This window comes from Mus pahari, chromosome 11, assembly GCF_900095145.1.
Source record: "Mus pahari chromosome 11, PAHARI_EIJ_v1.1, whole genome shotgun sequence".
NCBI lineage: Eukaryota > Metazoa > Chordata > Mammalia > Rodentia > Muridae > Mus > Mus pahari.
This window is the reverse complement of record NC_034600.1, coordinates 25,271,999-25,292,712: the sequence shown is the minus strand read 5'-3', so window position 1 is coordinate 25,292,712 and position 20,714 is coordinate 25,271,999. Positions and strand designations below refer to the sequence as shown.

Genomic DNA, 20,714 nt, shown 5'->3' with positions numbered 1-20,714 from the left:
TATGTAAGTACACTATAGCTGTCTTCAGACACTCCAGAAGAGGGAGTCAGATCTTGTTAGGGATGGTTGTAAGCCACCATGTGGTTGCTGGGATTTGAACTCTGGACCTTCGGAAGAGCAGTCAGGTGCTTTTACCCACTGAGCCATCTCACCAGCCCCTTAACTATTATCTTAAAGTGCTTAGTCTGGCATGTGAATGAGAAGAAATGCTTTAGATGTTTTAAAAATGTACTGTTGTAATGGTATACACACACACACACACACACACACACACACACGCACGCACACACGCAATCATTACACCAGTTTCTTAATATAAATGTAATAAATGTAGAGAGGAATGTAAAGTTGAATGGAATAGTCTGTGCCTAGGTACCACAGACTCTGCTAATGGAATGGTCCTGTTTCTGATGTACCTTGTATGCTTTAGGTATTTTTAGCCATAATTAGAATGAAGGCAATTGTAGATTGACATGTCGTTGTAAGACTATAGCATGTTCCCAGGCATCCTTCACTCGGTCCCCAATAGTATAAAATACAGTAAGATACAAAAACAAGGACCTTAACATCGACAGAGCATTGCCATCACTGAAGAGCCCTGCTGCTTTGTGTAGCCACTCTGACACCTGTCCCCACCTGCCTTCACTCCTGGCATCCATTCATAAGCTATTTGTCACTTCTGTTATTCTGTCATTATAAGATGGTTATATAAATGGAACTATATAGTTTACAGATGTTGACTTTTCCCCTCAGATACATGTAGCCCTAATTTCTTTAATCATTTAATTTTTCTAGGTTTTATTTATTTGTATTTTATGTGTGTGAATGAGTCTGTGGTCTGTGCATCATGTGTATGCAGTACTCATACAGGCCAGGAGAGGGCATCAGATCCCCAGGAATTGGAGTTAACAGATGTTGTGAGCTACCATGTAGGTGCTGGTAATTGAACCCAGGTCCACTGGAAGAACAACCAGGGCTCTTTATCACTGGTTATCAATATCCAGTCCCTTCCTTTTATTCTTGAGTATATTCCATGGTATGGCTATATCACAGTTTATTTAACTGCTTACCAGTTGAAAGACACCTAAATTGTTTCCATTTGTGAGTTATTCTAAATCAAACCGTCATGAGCATTTGGGGCCAGGTTTTTATGCACACATAGTTTTCATTTCTATGATTAATAGTTATTTATATTTTGTTAATTTACTTAGAAATCATGTGTTAAGCTTTTTAAAGAAACTGACAAACTTTCTAGAGAAGCCATACTATTTTATATTCTCTCTAACAGTTGTGAGAGATTTAGCTCCACATCCTGTGAGCTGTGAGTGAGTGTTGTTACTGTCTATTATCTTAGCCAGTCTGATGGGGGTGTGTGCATGTGTGTATACGTGTGTGTGTGGGGGGGGCATCCATGTCCATCCTGATGCTGTGGTTTGATTTTACATATATCTAATGACTAATGTGACTAATACGTTGACATCTTTTTATTGCTTATTTGCTTTAATTTTTATGTACTCTTGTTGAAATGTCTCACAATGTTTGCCTGTTTTGAGTTGTTGGTTGTATTTTTTTGTTATTGTTTTGGTTTCTGTTTGTTTATGGTGTGACTGATTAACTGCTTTTCTCATCTATGTGAGAAAATGCTGCAGAGAACTTTTAAGAGAGTCAGTGTTTGGGGTCATAGGTCATGGTTTCAGGAACTTCAGTCAGTATGGCAGGGAAGGTAGAGCTAGGAGCAAGCAGTCAGTCTGTCACTTCCGGAGCATAACATAGTTCATTGGGTGGCTGAGGAAGCAGGCGATGGGCCAGGGGCCAGCCAGGGATAACCCTACAGGGCCTGTGGCCTGTGACCTACTTCTTCCTGCTAGTTCCTGCCTCCTGAGATGTCCATAATCTTCCAAAACAGCATCCCTGCTGGGCCTCAGTGCTCAAACATGGGAGTGAGTGTGTCGGGGACATTTCACATTCAAGCATGGATGCTGAGCGGTAAAGTGCTGTATTCTAAAATGAATCACTGGTTAGATATGTGGTCTGCATATGTTTTCTTCCCTGCTTGAAAATGAGCATTTAAAATGCAATGAAGAACCCACACTTTTAAGACATAGTATGTTAAAAACTACAGCCATCTGGTGAGCTCCTGGGGCTCAGTGCGGTTTGCTTGCAGGTGCAGACTGGTGCTTCATAGCTGTGGGACCCGGCACTGCAGGTCCGAGTGTGGGTCTTACCTGTAAAACAAGCGTTGTCTCATGGGAGGCCTTGCGAGGTTATCACGTGTGAAGAATGCTGATGTTGCCTGGTGTCATAGTGCTGCCTGTGTGTCCTGTTGTTGCTTTGAGAGTTGCACTGACTCGTTTGCCTGATGACGTCTGCTGTCCTTTAGTGGTTGGATCTCATCCCTCACTGGTCTCAACAAGAACATTCCTGTCGGGATCATGATGATAATCATCGCAGCGCTCTTCACTGCGTCCGCTGTCATCTCGCTCGTCATGTTTAAAAAAGTAAGTGGGAGCCAACCTCTGGGCACAGCACAGTGGCCTAGGGAAGGTCACTCCAGCCTGCTGCTGTCAGGCCAGTGGGACTCCGGCTCATTTCCGGAGTTGCATGTTTGCTCTCCAAAGATTGTGATTTATGGTTGTTTATAGATGCATTTAAAAATTGTATCATATCTTATGATTGACATAACAATGAAAACATCCCTGACTTGAACATCCAGAACCCAAAATGCTCAACAATAAGAAACTTTTTGCTTATGGACTTGGTACCATAAAAGGTAAGCTCCCTACCTGACCTCACAGGAGAGATTATGATTATAATTATCTAAGGCAAAAACATTAAAAAGTATAAAGTACACAGAAGTATGTATACACAGTATTATAAACAATACATGAGTTTCATGTTTAGGCTTGTCTCCCATCCAGGACATCTCATGCTATATATGCAAGTATTCAGAAATCAGGGACAGCTTTGTGGCCAGCATTTCAGAAGAGGCTCCTGAGTGGGTGCTTTTATCAATATCCACTTTTTCCAAGATGAAGCTTATTAGCTCGATGAGTAAATACAGGTAGATTTATTGCATCAGGTACATGGTTTTGTTCATACTTAAATTTTAAAGACATTGAATTAGTTAAGCATTTGCTTTCCTTCATGGTTTTCTATACACTACCTGGTAGTTTTATAAAGTGTACAAGGAGTAAATACAGAAGTGACTCTGCCCGCTCTGTTGAAGAGCTTTTCTCTTGGGATCTGCTGAGTGTCCACTTGTGTCCCACATCCTGGGAGCCTTGTGGGCTCGCGTGCACTCCTGCTGCATTTTCTTTCAGAAGCTCTGAACTTTGTGTGCCAAGCACAGGGGCTGCTGACAGTCAGTGCTGGGAAGTCTCAATTCCTCCAGCCCCCTTTATTTCCCTCCTGCACCTCTGTGGTTATCTAAACTAGCCTCAACCCTAGATTCAGGTCCTCCTCCTATTCCCCAACTTCAGGGTAGTGGGGAATGCAGGCTGGTGCTAACATGCCAAGATAAAGCCTTGCCGAGAGACAGTGGTGACTGACTGTCTACATGAAGGAAAGGGGGAAGCAGGACAGGCGAGGATACAGTGTGGCAAACTCAGGGGTTACAAAAGGCTAGCATGGATGGGGACCAAGGTGGTGCATGGGCTGAGAAAGTTCCAGGTATCCGTGGTGGAGGGTAGACAGGAGCTTGAACACAACTGCATCCTCAGATCCTGCAGGGCTGTGAAAACTAGACTCCTTGTTAAAAGTTCTAATCTTTAAGTAGTTCATCAAAGAGTTTTAGGGAGCAGAGTGATTGGGTTGAGAGCTTTGCAAGAGTAATTCTGATGTAGATAGAGGATTTGTGGGCGGGGTAGGGCTTGGAAGCCTGAGTTGACTCCTCCCACTCTGAGAGAGAAGGCCAGGCTTCATATTCTAGTTGGGCTTCACTCAGTGATATGGCTTAGGGGATGGCCATTAGCAAGAACAGGTTTGGGGCTGGTGAGATGGCTCAGTGGGTAAAAGTGCCAAGCACACCACTTGGGTCTGACCCAGGAACCACGTGGTCGAAGGAGAGGACCAGCTCCTCCAAGTTACCCTCTGGCCTCCGCAGGTGCTTGATGGCATAAAAAGAGCAGGTGTGGAGTCAGGGTGATGCCGTGGCTGGGGCGTGGGGTTTCAAGTACCGGTAGACCATGTGTGTGAATAAGCCCGGCAGACTTCTAGACAGAGAAGCAGCAAGCGGAGAGATCTAGGCTGGGTTTCCAGACTGGGGAGCTTTGGCTCCTTGAGGTGAGTGAAGCCTGAGAGAGCACATAGGAGTACAGAACTAGAAGATGCCTGGGGAAAGACTCTGGGGGCTCACTCCTCAGCGGCTGTGCCTCGCAGTCCTGGGCAGGCTCAGGGGGTCTTCTCCCCTTCTGTTTTTGCCTTTTCCATGAAAGGGATAGTTGTATAGCTAAGCTTATAGTCACGTGTCAGGCATTCAGAATAAATACCATTTCCCCACTAAAGTCAAAGTATTTATCAGCATTGTGTCCATTCTCTATTTTAGTGTGTACTCTGTATTAATTAAATCTGAAACACATAGTTAGGTTACTGGTTGACTCTCTCATGTATCCACTGTTAGCTGGTGCTGTCTCACTCTTACCTATGAAGTTAAGGATCTCAGATGAGGTGATTTTCTATGATATGCTGAAATATGACACATGGCAATATAAACTAAGTTATAATTTGAAGCAACCATCAATCAATCCTCTTGGTCTTTTCTACCTCTGATGTAAACTGAGATCCGAGAACTGATTCTTCAACACTGACTTAAAAATTAATAATAAATTATCAAAAATAAACAAACACCCCCTTGTTGGGTGTATGTAGCTCTTATGTGTCACCACTAGAGGTCAGGCTCTTCATGGGTGGTTCGTGCCCTCAGGAAGGTCTGCATAGTTCCAGCTCTGGTTTGTCCCGTCCCCGTCCACCCCCCCTCCCCCCGCCCCCAGCTAAAGTCAATGTACTTTTGAGAGTTCATTCTCATTCTGAAATCTCACACAGTTAGACCAGGTTATCATTGGGGTCGGACGCTCATTGTCCCTTGGTTTCTGCCATGGTATTGTTGCTTAGCCTGTGCTGCCCAACTGTTGAAAGAATTTATATCTCCTGAGTTTCTTCATAGATAGAAATCCTTAGCTTTCACAAATAGGTTTGATTTCTATCAGTTGTTTCTAATTGTGTTTGTTCTGTTTCTACAGAGAACTATCAGAAAGTACTGGATAATGTTTCAGGGCTAAAGTGGTAGATATTCTAAAGGAGCCAGTTAGCAAGACAGGGACGAGCCACAGAGAGCTGTCAGGAGCTCTGAGTAAGCACTAAGAGTTGGGACAGTGCTGGGACACTGAAGTGAGAAGGCAGTACAGGTCGGATTCCCTGGGTTCCATTATGTCTTCTGTGGGATCTGGGAGCTTGCCCATAAATATTCATGCCCACATTAGTACACTAGTTACTAATGACTTTTTGTATTTCAAAAGAATTTTTGAAGTTAGTTCATTTTAAGAACCAAGATAATCTAGGTGTTTTAATTTTCTAAAAACTTCCTGAAATCTTCAGCTGTAGTTTTCATTTGTAAAGAGTGTGGAGTTAGATTTGATTATGATTTAGAATAGTGATGAGTGAATCCCGCTAACCAGTTAAATTGGTGTCTGACAGCAAATGCAGGGAAGGTACTCCAATGCATAGAAAAGTGTGATCTGGTTAGATGAAAAGTGGCAGTACTGTCTTTGAGGGCACTGTGTTGTCATTAATCCCACTATGGTCATCTCCCGTGTTTATTTTGGACCTAGGGTAAAAAACTCATTTCATGGGTTTTCTTTTCTCTTTCTCCCACCTCCCCTCTGACCTCTGTCTGGTCCTCACACACAGCAGGGTGGTTTGATTAAGTCCAGCCAGCTGGGAGCAAATGTGTGGATTGTGTCTTACCATCTCACTTTTGTTTCTGTCTCTTCAGGTGCATGGACTGTATCGCACAACAGGTGCTAGCTTTGAGAAGGCCCAGCAAGAGTTTGCAACGGGAGTGATGTCCAATAAAACTGTTCAGACAGCAGCTGCAAACGCCGCCTCAACCGCAGCAACCAGTGCGGCGCAGAACGCCTTCAAGGGTAACCAGATGTAGCGAGCCTGGAAGCAATTCTTTGTTTCTTAGGACTGTATCTTTTTCTCCAGTTACTGTATTCTACAGATATTTTTATGTTGGAAACACACAATACACAAAAGCATGGGTATTTCCTATCCACATGTGCATGGTCTAAAAACCAGAGAAACGTCCATGTCTTATTACATTGCCTAATAGTTTCTTAATATTTCCATGCTCCACACAGAAGAAAACTATCATCTGCTAAATAAATATTCTCCATATTTTTGGGGGATGGTGTTCCTCAGATTATCTCAGTGGTGACACACTGAAATGAGTATGTGACTTAAGATTTAAAAAGTGCTCGATAGTAACCACAGAAGTTCTTCCAGGAGTCAGTAGAGATTCAGATTATTCATTGGAAATGAAACCATGTTTCTTTCTTTTCCCCCCTCTATTAATAATGAAGAAACAAGGTCAGCAAAAGTCTGGGTGTTTTTAAATTGGCTTGCTTTATATGAGGTCCAGTCACCAGAGAAGAGCCTGTGTGCTCTGTAGTAGATAATGTATATTTTATCTTCCTTTATTTTATTTTTAGACTAGTTGATATTTTGATAACAATCTCTGATCTTGCATGGGCACCACGTCTCTTAAGTGAAATGAATTAGTATTTTGGGTTCTGTACTGCTTATAGTTGTAGGGTCTGAGGCTCTTTATAGAATCAGAAATGATTTTCTGTAATAGTTTCTTTTAAGTAAAAATGTACTGGAGTATAAAGACTTTAATATAATGTGCAGTGCATTATCCAAAGAGAGGGTAGTGAATTGATGCAATAGAATATAGTGATAATTTCTTTTCCTTCTTAATTTTCAGTGTTCATATAGTAAAATTTTACTGTATGAAAACTTTGGTATATTCTTCTGGCTGATCTTTTTAATTGAACTGGGATTTGTGTTTGGCAGCTGTGTGTGTGTGTGTGTGTGTGTGTGTGTGAGAGAGAGAGAGAGAGAGAGAGAGAGAGAGAGAGAGAGAGAGAGAAAGATTGAGATTGATTTTGACACAGGTATTAAGGCTAGCCTAACCCTTGAATAAAAAAAACACACAGTATTTAAGGGATTTTTCTTTTAGCCTCTCACTTTTAGTTAGTTACATTAAAAATAAAAGGCCCTCACGATTCTAATATACTTGATTTCTTAATGTACCTGTCTTTTACTTTTAAGATAGACTAAATACATGTGAAACATTGCACCAAGCAATGGAGTGAAAGCTCAAGTAATATATTCATTATTGGTATCATCCAATTTACATTGTTGTGGTGCAGCACAAACTGATGTGGGTTGAGACTTTTAATCATGTTTAATACTGATTAGCTGTCTCAAGAACATTTGTAAGGCAGACTGTTGTAGTTTGGAAGTCTCACTAGTTTTAGATTGCAGAATGATAGATAGGCTGCGACTTACCCAAGTTGACTTTAAACAAAGATGGGCTGTCAAAGACAGGATATCCTTTAAAAATGAGCTGAAGTGGCTGAGTCACTTTATCTGTCCCCAAGGCTTCAGTCAGGGGGACTTTGTGCAGAGCTGGAGTGCAGTTCCTAGAGGTCTGTGGTATTGGATTATACATCCACCCATGCAGGGCCACACTAGATTTGCTTGGGAATTTACTGAGTACAATAGTCCAAAAATGTTTCTTTGATTGAGGAAAAGGTAGAATTCAGAATATGAATTTGGAGTTGTGTTTTGAATCCCGATGAGTAGGATTCCCCTTCATTCTCACCTGCTCACGTGTGGCTGCTGAGCACTGGGCTTCATCCAGTGTGCTTTGATGTACCCTGAGATCACTAAGGGTATAAAAGTTCACAGAAACACCAGTACTTATATTCCAAATCCAGGTTTATTCTTCTCTTATGTACAAATAAGAGATACATCAGATTTTAAAATGCTAATAATTTTTTTCAAAATTGGGAATGTTCCCTCTCCATTATGTGGAGGTCCCCAAAGGTGGTATTATTAAATGGAAAAGAATAGTTATAACTCACATTATGTTTTTGCGTATGAACAAGGAAAATGCTGTTTTCAATCCAATTGTTTGGATTCATACAAGTTTGAAAGAGATTATGTTGTTTGAAAACACAAAGGAGCATTATAGTGATGGTGGTGTCTGTGGCTGGGTCAGGTGGGAGCAGCTCTAACCCCTCATCTGCTGTCTCTCGGCAACAGTCTGTCAGCAGTGCACTTTGATTTGGTGAAAGCCTGTTATGTCTTCTATTTAATATCAATATTACTGCAGCCATGAGATGAGCTTCGCGACAATAGGCATCCAGGTCACGTTTTAGTCTGCAGTGTCAAATGGTGACTAGTTTATTTAAAACGAGGGTCTGATCACTGGAAAATGATTGCGTGGTGATTTGTGATTTGGGGCTTGGTTCATTGCTCTAGGGATGTTTGTGTATTTTGTAGGTGCGTGTACTACTGCGCTGCCCCTGTGGTATGTCACAGTTCTGTGTAAACGCCCTCCATGTGGCCCTCTCATGTTGCATGTTTTCAGTGGTTTGGAAGTTTTGTATATTTATTGTATTAATGCAGAGTGTCATAAAATAAAATAATGTTTACTGGATGTTTGTTGTATAATTTTAAATACTGTATTAGCAGTTGAGGCACAAATTATACTTGTAGCTTTACTATAGATACTTATTTGACTTTTATTAAAATCAATCTTTGTACTATTTTATCACATGCTAAATATAGTATAAGAGATTTAGTGTAAAACTCAGCAATAAGATCCTACAGTTTTCCATTGCGTTAGACCTTGATAGGTGGTTGACAGTGAGCCTCACACATTAAATGCTGTGACTATTGTGAGGTAGGCAAGATTACCTAGAAGTTCATTAGATTTTTGGCTTAGGATTTTCTTCATGGGTTTGAATGGGTGCCTCTGTGCTGGCATTGTACTGGTAACTAAACCCACGCTGTTTCCTGGGCCAGCCTCCTCTGCTACTGTATGCACAGAGGGATGTTCTGTTTGTGTACTGGATTTTTACCTGGTGACTAACAGTGATGTAAAGTTTAACCTAAAGTCATGTTCACAGCGGATCTTATTTTGAGAAATACATGTTGAATTGAAATATGAAACAGTACTTTCCATTTTTCATTTTAAAAAGTGAGTTTGGATTTTGGCACTTAGGGACATCCTGTGATCTTGTAGATGTGGTTTACACTGAGAGATGTGAGCTGTCAGACAGTGGTCCCTACAGGTCTGTTAGCAGCACTGCTGTGTATCACTGTGCCCATCCTGACTCACTGATGCTGGCGTCTGACTCATAGTCACATCTTTGCTTATGCTCCACAGTTCATCACATCTGGGACACACTTTTTCTCTGTTCTCTTCCATTTTTCTCTTAAGGAAGAATCCTTAAAGGGATCTGTGATTCCATGTTAGTAAGTCAGTTAGAGACGAGGGGACGGTTAGTTTAAAATAACTCAGAATGGCTAGACCTTACTTGGATAGATTTTTCAAGCATCATAAATTTATTTATAGCAGAACAATACATTTTAAAATATTGGAGCTGTTTTTAATTTTTTTAAAATAATTTTTAGGTAAACAAACTTTTTTTACATATATTGTTTATTAGACTAGTAAGTTGCACTTCAATGATTAGGAAAATGAAATAATTATGTAAGAAGCTTTGGGTACATTTTATAAAACAATACGCATGTTGCATTGATGGGTTTTTAAAATTTCATTTCAGATTTTTTTCCAGACTTGGGAGCCAGAGGCCCTCTGTGCCCCCCACCCACCTGAGCATGCGTGCACGCAAACACACGCACGTACATGTGCATGCACACACACACACACACACACTCACGTGCACGCACACACACCCACACACACACACACTGCACGCACGCATGCACACCACCACTGACTCCGCCTACTGTTAGGACATAATCATTTCACTAATCCAAAGACTCCTGGAAACTCCCCTTCTCTGTGGATTCTGCATATACCACTTAGCTTTGTGATTTGAGTAGGACAACGTCTCCATCCTCGACTCCCTCCCTAGCGTGGTTGATGTTTTTGGAGGGAAAGTGGGAGCTGCCAGGGGGCGGGCGATGCAGGGAGTGCCAGCTCATCTTTCCTTTTTAGCTTGTTGTTTCTGGGCTTAATGTGACTTCCTGGTATAATGAAACATTCCTCATGCTAAAGCCTATGCCCTCCCTCCACCCTGGAGAATTAGAAAAGAGCTCATTTTCTTATAGTGCTAGGATTATGTATTTCTATAAAGTCATTATAATATTACCTTCTCTTCATTAAAACAATGACCTCTGTACACACACACACACACACACACACACACACACACACACATACATACACTCCTACCATGAGTCCTAGTTATTTCAATACTTGCATTCCTATTTGTTATTTATTTTTTATGGGCAGTGATTCTCAAATGATGGCTGAGATGTTACTGTTGGTGTGTGTAGGATCCAGGGGTTTGGGTGTAGGAGAAACACAAAAGCACTGCCCTGCCCTGGTCACAGGACCCAGCAGCATCCTACTTGCCTACCTAGAAACTGAACCTCACGGCTGTGCACACCCTTAAATGGTTTGCCCTAGGAGCTGGAGGCATAGCTAAGCAGTTCAGAGCATCAACTGTTCTTCCAGAGGTCCTGAGTTCAACTCCCAGCACACAATGGTGGCTCCCAATCATCTGTTCCACGAGACTGATGCCCTCTTCTGGTGTGCAAATGTACATACAGACAAAACACCTGTAGATGTAAAGTACATAAATAAATAAATAAATAAATAAATAAATCTTTTCTAAAAGTTGTTTCCCTAGTACAAGAGCCACACATGCGTCCTGGCTTTAGAGCATTTGAAAAAAATGAAGAAAGTGACAAATGGGGAAACACAGATCAAGCCCTTCTGTCCCTCCCCTAGGGTTTTGCTGTGCCCGCTTCCTTCCATTCTTTTTGTATGTGTTTCATGGAGTTAAGCAGTATAATGAACACACCTTCTCAAAAATTCTATTCCCCCCCCCCAAATCACACTGACCTGATAGTTATAAAAGTTTATTACACATTTCAGTGTTACAGACAATACGAGCAAAAGAAGGCAATACAAATTTCTCGGTTTTACCTTTTTATTTTTTTCTTTTTATTAAGGCCTGGCTTGTATTTTTCTAGAAAAACACACTTCTTCCTCTAAAACTGGGCAGTAAGATTGTTCCACACACCCTGCAGCTCTGCTCTACACAACCCTCCGTGGCTGTTTCCCTTGCTGCAACAAGCCCCACTTCTTTGGGCTTCTGAAGTATCCTGGGACTAGATGCCATCAAGCCGGAGTGGATGCACACTGTGGTGGTGAGCCTGCCTTACATCTTTATTCTCAGTGCAGATGTGTTCAGAAGAACTCCTCCACCACTGAATGTATGGGCAGCCATATTGTGCAATGGCGAAGGAATCACCAGCCAACACAGCTGATGGTAGTGAGCCTGAGGGTGGTGTGTGGGCTTAGGAAAAATCGTCAGAGCTTTCAGCTGAGAGGCCTTAACGCTCGACGTGGCTCATGCCATCCTCAACCTGTTCTTGTCTTCACTTCGCCCTGACCCACCTTGGATTATTTGCACCAAAGAGCCTTAACTCACACAATGGTTTCTTGTCTTTTTTTTTTTTTTCAGTTGCTATGTAAATATACAAAAAAATGTCTTTTTATATTTCTGACTACATGCAGCTATCATCAAATCTTATGTTCTTAGATTCTGATTTTCAAGGTTTTTTTTTTAATTAGAAATAGTTTGCCAGCAAATAATATTGTTGTTAAATCTTGGGGCTCAAGGTTTTTGTTAGGAAAAATGTGCTGATTTGAAAGTTATGTGTGTGCTAAAAATAAAAATAAAATGCTAACTTTTGGCTCTCCAGAAAGAATTTATCAATTTATAAATCCATTTGGAGTCCTAGCTGGCACTAGGAGTCCCCTAAGACTGGATAAGTAAGCAGAGGCTGGGTGTGTATGCATTCTGGTTTCCCCTGTGTGTGGATTTGCTCGACTGAACCTCCCACCACCAGAGAGCTGTAAGGTAAAGATGTTTAACTGAATGATCTGTGATAATGAGATGCAAAGAAATGGTGGCCTCAAGTAGCCAGGCTGCTAATTTTATAGTAAGTAAAACTTGATCACTTTTGACAACAGGTTGTATTATCTGTCACAAAGTGTGGCTTTTAAAATCCCAGCACTGAGGAGATGGATCTCTGTGAGTTCAATGCTAGCTTGGTCTACATAGCAAGTTCCAGAACAGTCAGGGCTACCTAGAGACCCCCTCCACACACCACACACACACACACACACACATACATATAAAAGAAACTCGTATTTATTTGGAAAGACAGGATTCTCTGTTTTCTTACTGTTGAGGACTTAGAAGAGATTACAGTAAGACTTTCTATATGCTCCTTAATCCTTGTATCAAATCTATGACGTACTTGCTAATTGTTGCCATTTCTATTGAAGATTAGGAAATTACAGCAAGGTACCTGTGAGTAAAGGTGGTCAATCTCTGAGAACGTGCAGGATCCAGGTCCTCTGGCTTCTGCCCAGCCAGGGTGGCTTCTCTCCAGTTCTGAATTTCCTCTCAACCCTTCTACCCTTCTGGTAACTTGTGTCCATCTTTAAAGACAGTAGACCTTAGGCAAAGCATCATTACGCAACAAAAAATTACATCAGTTTTCCATTTCTTGACCAAAGCCTTTTCAAATGTGCAGGCACATTCCTGCTTCCTGTTCCTAGCAGTGTGTTGGGGTAAGTGGTCTTTGGCATTTGTGTTTGGAGAAAGTTGAGGGCAAATTCTTAGTATTTTCTAGGTTACTTATGCCCATGTGACGCTAACAGCTGCTTTCCCTTAGTGTGAGATAACCCAGGACTTAGGTTTCCATCCCTAAGACCCGAGGGAGGCCGTCCAAGCCGCTGTCATGGATCTGATGAATTGATATCTGTTTTCAGGATCGAGCTGAACTGTGATCACTAAGTGAAAATATAAGGTGTCACCTTCAAATGTGAAAAATGGCTAGGTTCCTGAGAGGGAGCAGGGATTGACTCTTGTGGAGGTATGGCTGATGTCACACAAGTGTTTGCCACAGCAAGGCAGAGCACGGTTCCCTCATTGCTCCCATCAGGAAGGGATTTGGTTTCGAACCTGTACCTGATGCTAGGTTTTGCCACTTCCTAGCTCCTATCCAAGACAAAGAACTTCACCAAAGTTATATCAGTGACAGGCATGTATCTATAGAAAGGTCCCTACCTTATAGGCCGTGATGAGTTATACGAAACACTGACCATAGTGTGTGCACATCGTCAAAGCCATCTCTCCTCTCCATTGTACTAGGGCTCCCAATCTCTGCCTCTGACCTCACCTTCTGTTGGGTTTGTTCCAAGCTACATACAAGCAGCCATTTAGTGTGCGCCCTGGGTGGGAAGTGATGAAGCCACTGAGGTAGAGAGGTCAGAAGGGTCTGGGACAAAGGCTGCCATTGGCAGCTAATTGTATGTTGTTTGGAACAAATAAAAAGCGAGGTCAGAGGCAGGGAATGGCCATACCCATGGCTAAGCTGCCGAGACGAGGTTCTTGCCCTTGTTGCTCTCTGGAGATGTCCTGTGTGCTGCAGTGCCCTTACCACCCATGCTGAGTATCCCAAAGGAACTGAGTTCTCTGAAACTACCCAGGGACAAGGACTATCTGGGGTAACTAAGATTTTTATGGGGCTCTAACAGAGGAAGCTGAGTATGTTTTCCAAGAGATCTAGTGGGAGAGTGTCCCTGTGAGAACTTCAGGGTGGGGCTGGCGAGACGGCTCAGTGGTCAGAGTGCCTGCCGGGTAAACAAGGAGGAGCTACATTCGAATCTCCTATAAAAACTGGGCTCGGCAGCACAGGATGGGGACAGGCAGATCCTCAGAGCTCCTATCCAGCCAGCCTACCTATCAATAAATACGATAGAAAGTGCTAGAAAGTGACACCTGATGTCCTTCTCTGGCCTCTGCATATTAGCTCCTGCACCCATCCCACCGATGACAACCTGAGGCTGGCACGCACACACGACTATGTCCTTGAAGCAGTGAGAGGATTTGTTTCAAAGACATCTCCTCGTGATGAGGTGCTAACGTTTAACTTGGATTTCAATTAGAAACCTGGTCATTTATTCTCAGAAACCAAAGCATGTGTGTGCCTTCCATCTATCAGAAGCTAGATCAGGAAATGACCACTCTCCCCTTGTTTATTCTGACAGTTCGTGTTCCTGGGCATGTGCAGAGTTGAATGAATTCATGGGAATTATATTTGGCATCTTCCTTGAGTTGATAGATTAAAAGCCTAGGTGGTGGTCTCCTCCAGGGATTGTGGGTACAGAAGGCCCCATTAACCTCTACCTCAGTGGCTTTTGAGAATTTTTTGTGAGGGAAGGAGAATGTACCTGTGGTTCGTGAATGCTCTAAGGCACTTTGTCTCACAGCATTACTTGAAAATTAAGACGCTTCTAGTTATGTTGATAAATTCTCCAAGGGAAAAAAACCTGACCTGCAAATTCAATTTAAGAACCAACAAAAGAAAATGCCAAGATTTTTTTTGTGCTATAGAGTAAGTTAACTTTTAAATTTTGCATTTTTGATCAAATTATGTACACTGTATTGAAGCCAACAAACTTGAAAGAATGCATTTGCAAAATCGGATTTAATTCAGATCTCAAGAGAGGGAAGGAGGACATTATGAATCCTTAAGTACAGAATCCTAATCAATGCTAGACAAACAATGTATTAGTTTAGTTTACATGTAATAGGATAACCACGCGTCTGAAGGCTCCAAATGAGTCCATCAGCGATAAGTATGATTTTATATTTGGCTCAAGTGGCTATTATTGGACATCAAGTGGTGCCCAAGTCCCTTCCCAGCACCTAAGGACCCATCTGGCTATGGAAGGAGTCCCCCACAGTCTCAGAAGCCCCCACTCATTCCTTGAGAGTCTTTGTTCCCCGAAACACACCTCCAGGCCTGGGATTGCCGGCAGCCACGTGTTATTGCACGGAATAGTCTGTCCCAAGCCAGACGCTTACGGCCCAGAAGGTGTAAGGCCAGCCCTTAGACATAGTGGTCTAGCAGGAACACGGTCTATAAAAGCGGAGTAAGGAATGGCTAGCTGCTCACTCTACGGCAGCTTCTAGTGTTCAGGCTGACAGAAGAGGCGACACAACACACAGCTTCACATTTCACACAGAAGACCAACACTGACTGGGCCTGGCTTGCTGGATCGACTCTCCCATAAACAGCGATTGTTCTAGCTTAGACCCAGAAGAAAATGGCTTCATACCAGTCTTTTCTTCACATAAGGTTTGTGTAGCACTAAAATTGTTACACTAATAATGACGAGCCATGAAGGCAAAAAAATTTTTTTTAACTCCCCTTTGCCCCAAAAGAAACATCCCTGTTTTGATTCTTGTCCAGTTTCCCCAAAGAAAACATACATACATCTTGGTTATTGCACATCTATTAGACAAACTTGTGTATGTGTAATATATGTACTTAAATATGCTACACATAACAAAGAAGACTATGGCACGTTACAGGATACATGTTTGACAAAGGCCATTCATTACACCACAGATACTTCAAAGACCCTTCCACAGTTATAATGTAGAGTTAGCACACAGGGTTAAAGAAGCCACAGACTCCCAGGTGTTTCTGCTGTAGCATCAATGAGAAGCTGAGCACAGATGCAGGCAGAAGTTTCCTGGTTGTATTGACGGTCCTATTATTAGAGAAACAGGTATCCGCCCAGCGAGTGGTCGTGAAGAGCCAGGAGCGAAGTTCCATTCTATGTTAGCACAATTGCAGATGGTCCGTCCATTCCCTGGAAAGGTCTCTGCTATAAAATGCAATCTCGTTCCATCAAGTCCGTGTGTAGGCAGTTTTCATTGTGCCCTTTGTGGTGTGGCTGTCTTCTCTAACATTTAATGAGAAACAGTTAAGTAGCAGAGAGGTCACGTCTTCATCTGTGACGGTTACCAGGTTGCTAGGAGTGCGCTGCCCCTTGACCCCAAAGAGCATGCGCACAGGATCTGCGGCTTAGGACTAGTCTGTGCAGAAGGGGCTAAGATTGTAAAGATGGAAAAGTTAATCTGGTAAATTCAAGGAAAATGAAGTGGTTTTGTCACAGTTTTCCTAATGAACAAAACTGTGTTTCGTGCAAAGTATTGCCCAGGTTGGCAACAGTGACTGTACTGCCAGAGGACTTGCTTAGGGCATCATCAGTACCCAGGGAAGATGAGCGCTTTCTCCACATGCTCCGTGGCACATGGACTTAGTGATCTGTTCCTGTGTCCTGAGTGTTCCTCATGTTGCCTAGGGCGCCTCCCCCTTCTCCTTTAAAGAAGCCACAGGGTCTCTACTTATTTTGAATACTGGCTCAAAACTGAACTTAAGATCTGATTCATAACCTTCATCTGCATGAGAGATAGGATGGTTTCTGATATTGGTCAAAGGGCAAATATACTATAATTAAACCCTAGTGGGCCTAGCCCATCAATATACAAGGGAGTTGTTCTGAACCAAGGCTTGGCTCTAAACTGACATAGCTTTTAAGTGATTCACTGGGACAAGGTTGTAAACTCTGAATCAGGGTCGTAAACCTGATGACCAAAGCCTCCAGTAGAAGGTGTGTCACTATTTACGACAAAGCCCTCAGCTGAACAGACCTCTTAAACCTAATGGGTCCACTCCGCACCGCTATGGAGGGTCTCTGTATCTGAAAGGTTCATGTGATGCCAGACTCAGGTGTTGCTGGCTGCTTTGGTCAAATGGATAACTTATGGAAACTGGATTAAAGCCCTGAGTCCTCTTTAGTAGGCATTTGGTGGTTCTGTGCCCTGCGTAGGCAGGTACAGGGAGCTTGGTCCAGCCCCTGCTTTCACGGTAACCTGGGGATGGGATTCCTGATGCAGGGCAGTGAGGCAGCATCAGTGAGCCTGCTCTGAGGACCAAACCCAGAAGCTAGAGGCGCTTCCAGGGCTAGCTCCTGCTTTCTCTGCGAGCAGTGCCAACGGGGCTGGAAAGCACACACAGAAAAGTTCAGTCTGCAGATGCTGAGGTTCTGCCAACCCCTCCCTGTGAACATCTGCATGAACCACAGCTGGTCTGGAGGCTGAAGTCCTTGAAGGCAGGGGACACTGACTGGGGTTTCCCTGGGCAGCCAAGCATAACCCGACCCCAGGAAAACTGCCAGAGGGGACAGGGCTATATCACAGGCACTAGGCTGGTTGCAGGGAGCAGGCGGGTATCTGCCTTACTGTCAGGCGTCTGCACTTCTATTCTTAGGTGATTGTTTGTCTTTACTCAAATCCTGAGGAGAGCTCCATTGATCCTCTCACCCTGGCGCTCAAGCTGGAGTAGGTCCACCATGGGGTTCTGCACTGTCCCTGTTAAGCCCTTTGTGCAGTTGAGCAAAACCTGGTATCTTGCTCTGACCTATGGCATAGAACCTGTCATCAGTACATCTGTAATCTTCCTTTCCGTCTCCAAGTGAGACAATGTGAGAGAACTAGGAAGAAGAGCAAGACCCTCACCTCCGGCCACCACCTGAGATGCTCATAAGCACAAAGCTATGGACCAAATCCTGCCTCCAACTACCCCGAGGCTGGGTAACCTCTTCTCGGCTGCCAGAGAGATCGATGCCTGCCTTGGTGAGTCAGGTCATCACTATCCTTCATTGAACCCTGGGGACATAGAGTCTCCGAAAGGACTCCCCAGGTTCTATTCCATGTCCTTGTCTGGTCTCATCTGCACTGCAGCCAGCATGTCCAAGAGCGCTGCTTGGTGGGTAATGCCCCTCACCGGTCCCACGGAGGCCCAGCCGGGGCTGTGGAAGGTAGCCCCAGTCGGTCACAACTGGTTCTTCACTTGGTTCAAATGATGAAGACTGTGTCACTAGGCCATAAAGAAAGGTAACGGTGGCTGGAATGGCTTCCAGACAGACTAAAGGAGGCAGACGAGGTTTTTCCCCTCTTCAATTTCTTCCTGGACTTTGTCACTGGAGGTTGCAATCTCTGCTTGTGCAGAGAAGACAGCACAGATAAAGGTGAGGACCGTGCCCCCGGTGGCAGTATAGAAGGCCCAGCCCAGGGAGCAGTCTCCGGGTTTGTAGGGGGACGCATGCCGTCCACAGTCTATGGCTTTCTGGCAGCCCCAGCCTGCAGGGTAGAGGATCAGGCCGAGGATAAGGAACAGACCTGAGGAACAGAAGAGAAAACGGGTGAAGCTTTGGTGCCTAAGCGACTGCCCTTTTGGTCGCCGGCTTTGGGCGGGGCCACATCCACTCTGCAATAGAAAAGTGTTAAGTGTCCTGGCTAGAAGCCTGACCTGAATAGCCAATGTCACTTTACCAGGTACACCTTTAAGTCTGGAGTCTAGATAAGGGGGACGAGTGCTTACCTAGAAGTATTTGCAGCCAGTTGGCTCCACCAGTGAGTTTGCTCCTGTTTCTTTGTGTAAGGGGTTACTTACTAAGGCCAAGCACGGCTTTACACAGGGTCTGAAGAGATGGCTCAGCAGGAAGAGCGTGCCTTGCTCTTGTAGAGCACATGGTTTGGTTCTCAGCACCCTGTGGTAGCTCACAGAGGAGCTACCACCCTGTGGTAGGTCCAGAGGAGCCTTCTGACCTCCATAGGTACCAAGCATGCATATGGTATATACATACATGCAAAACCCCACAATAACACATGATAAAGTTTTATTAGAACATATTAGAACAGAGCCATGCTTGCTTCAGAACACGTGGCCTGCAAAACACAAAATATGATCTAGCTGTTGACAGAGCTTGCCCATCACTGGTATAAAGTAATTCACTCGGAACCTTGCAGCCGCAGCCTAATTATAGACAAAAGCCAGGAGCCTTAAAGGAGACTATATCTTAACCCACACCCACGAAAAGCATTGTTTGACCTGCATGTTCCTAAGTCACTGGGTTTCAACAACTGAGAGGTGGTTTCCTGCTTGGTCTAACCTAGGTGAGGACTAGAGAAACAACTTCAGGTACTGGCCTTACCCCAGGCCTGGCCACCCACCGGTACAATTGCTCCTGAAGAAGGGGCGGAACCCCTGAGTTCCTGTAGCATGTCAGCTGACAGCCCCGTGCTGTGCTGTAAGGGAGGGCGGGCTTTAGTCTGTGGCCAGACTGAGCTCTAGTGTGGTAGCTAAGGAGATGGCAGCAGCAGTAAGGATCAGGGATGGGGCCTTTGCAAGTGAAAGGCTGACAGGGACAATGCACTGTGTGTGGACGGCTGGGGACAGCAGTCTCATGCAGGGGCTGGAGTCACTTCCAAAGCTCACAAGTGGATGGGTCGTTTGTCATTCCAAGCCTTGCCCAAATCAAGACCTGCCTGATTCATCATCATGAAAGTGTACCAGCCTTAAACTGAGAGGGTGGGTTTGGTTTTTAAAAGCTGTAAACGGTATTTTCGTAATAAAACAAAGCCTACAAACTCTTAAGCCAAACCAAAATGAAAAAAAAAAAAAAAATAACAGCTGCAAGTGAAATTTGAGGGTCACTAGGAGATTGGAAAATCTAGAAGATAAAAACAGATCTCTTATGACCAATGAGACTGATAGTCTCCCAACAAAAGGAGCGTGTCACTGGGCGACGGTCTAGATGAACTGCGCTCTTCAAACTATCCCACAAAGCACAGAGGAAACAACCACTACCAGTTACAGTTTAAAAAGCCAGGAATGCTAACCCTAACCCTGATACCAAAACCAGATGTGAGAACATGCCCGTGAACAAAAGCCACAGACCGGAAGTTCACAACACATCCACAGATCCAAGTCATCAACACCATGGGCATCTTAGTTTTAATTCCAGGGCTGCAAGGACAGTTCAACAAATGTAAACTACAATATAGAAATAAGATGTAGGGATAAAAATCTACACCATCTCAGCTGATATGGAAAAGACCTTTGACAGACTTTAACATCCTTTCATGTTAAACTTCAAAGAACAACGCATCTGGGGCTGGAGAGATGGCTCAGAGGTTAAGAGCACTGACTGTTCTTCCAGAGGTCCTGAGTTCAATTCCCAGCAATCACATGGTGGCTCACAACCATCCGTAATGAGATCCGATGCCCTCTTGTGGTGTGTCTGAAGGCAGCTACAGCGTACTCATAAAATAAATCTTAAAAAAAAAAAAAAAAGAACAATGTATCTCTAAGGGTATACATGACAAACCTCTAGCATGCACAGGAAACGGGAGAAAATTACATCCAGAGTTAGGGGCTACTATAATTTTAAAGGTTAAGGGTCTACTACCATTTTAGTCAATATTGTGTTTGAAGTCTTAGCGCAATAAGGCAATAGAAAGAAATGGTACTGCCTGACCTTAAGCTGTACTACAGAGCAATTGTGATAAAAACTGCATGGTACTGGTACAGCGACAGATAAGTAGATCAATGGAATAGAATTGAAGATCCAGAAATGAATCCACCCACCTATGGTCACTTGATTTTTGACAAGGGGGCTAAAACCATCCAGTGGAAAAAAGACAGCATTTTCAACAAATGGTGCTGGC

At 43.6% G+C, this 20,714-nt stretch overlaps 2 protein-coding genes across 2 annotated transcripts in view; one reads left to right on the top strand and one right to left on the bottom strand.

Annotated features, from left to right (window-relative positions):
- Positions 1-8,728, top strand: part of Scamp1 (secretory carrier membrane protein 1) — a 78,731-nt gene extending 70,003 nt beyond the window's left edge. The window contains exons 8-9 of the mRNA XM_021208197.1: positions 2,381-2,498; positions 5,990-8,728. Of these exons, the coding sequence (XP_021063856.1) occupies positions 2,381-2,498; positions 5,990-6,154 (283 nt within the window). The 3' untranslated portion in view covers positions 6,155-8,728. The remainder of the gene's footprint in view (positions 1-2,380; positions 2,499-5,989) is intronic.
- A 6,088-nt stretch (positions 8,729-14,816) lies between these two features.
- Positions 14,817-20,714, bottom strand: part of Lhfpl2 (LHFPL tetraspan subfamily member 2) — a 140,497-nt gene continuing 134,599 nt past the window's right edge. The window contains exon 4 of the mRNA XM_021208338.1: positions 14,817-18,383. Within this exon, the coding sequence (XP_021063997.1) occupies positions 18,130-18,383 (254 nt within the window). The 3' untranslated portion in view covers positions 14,817-18,129. The remainder of the gene's footprint in view (positions 18,384-20,714) is intronic.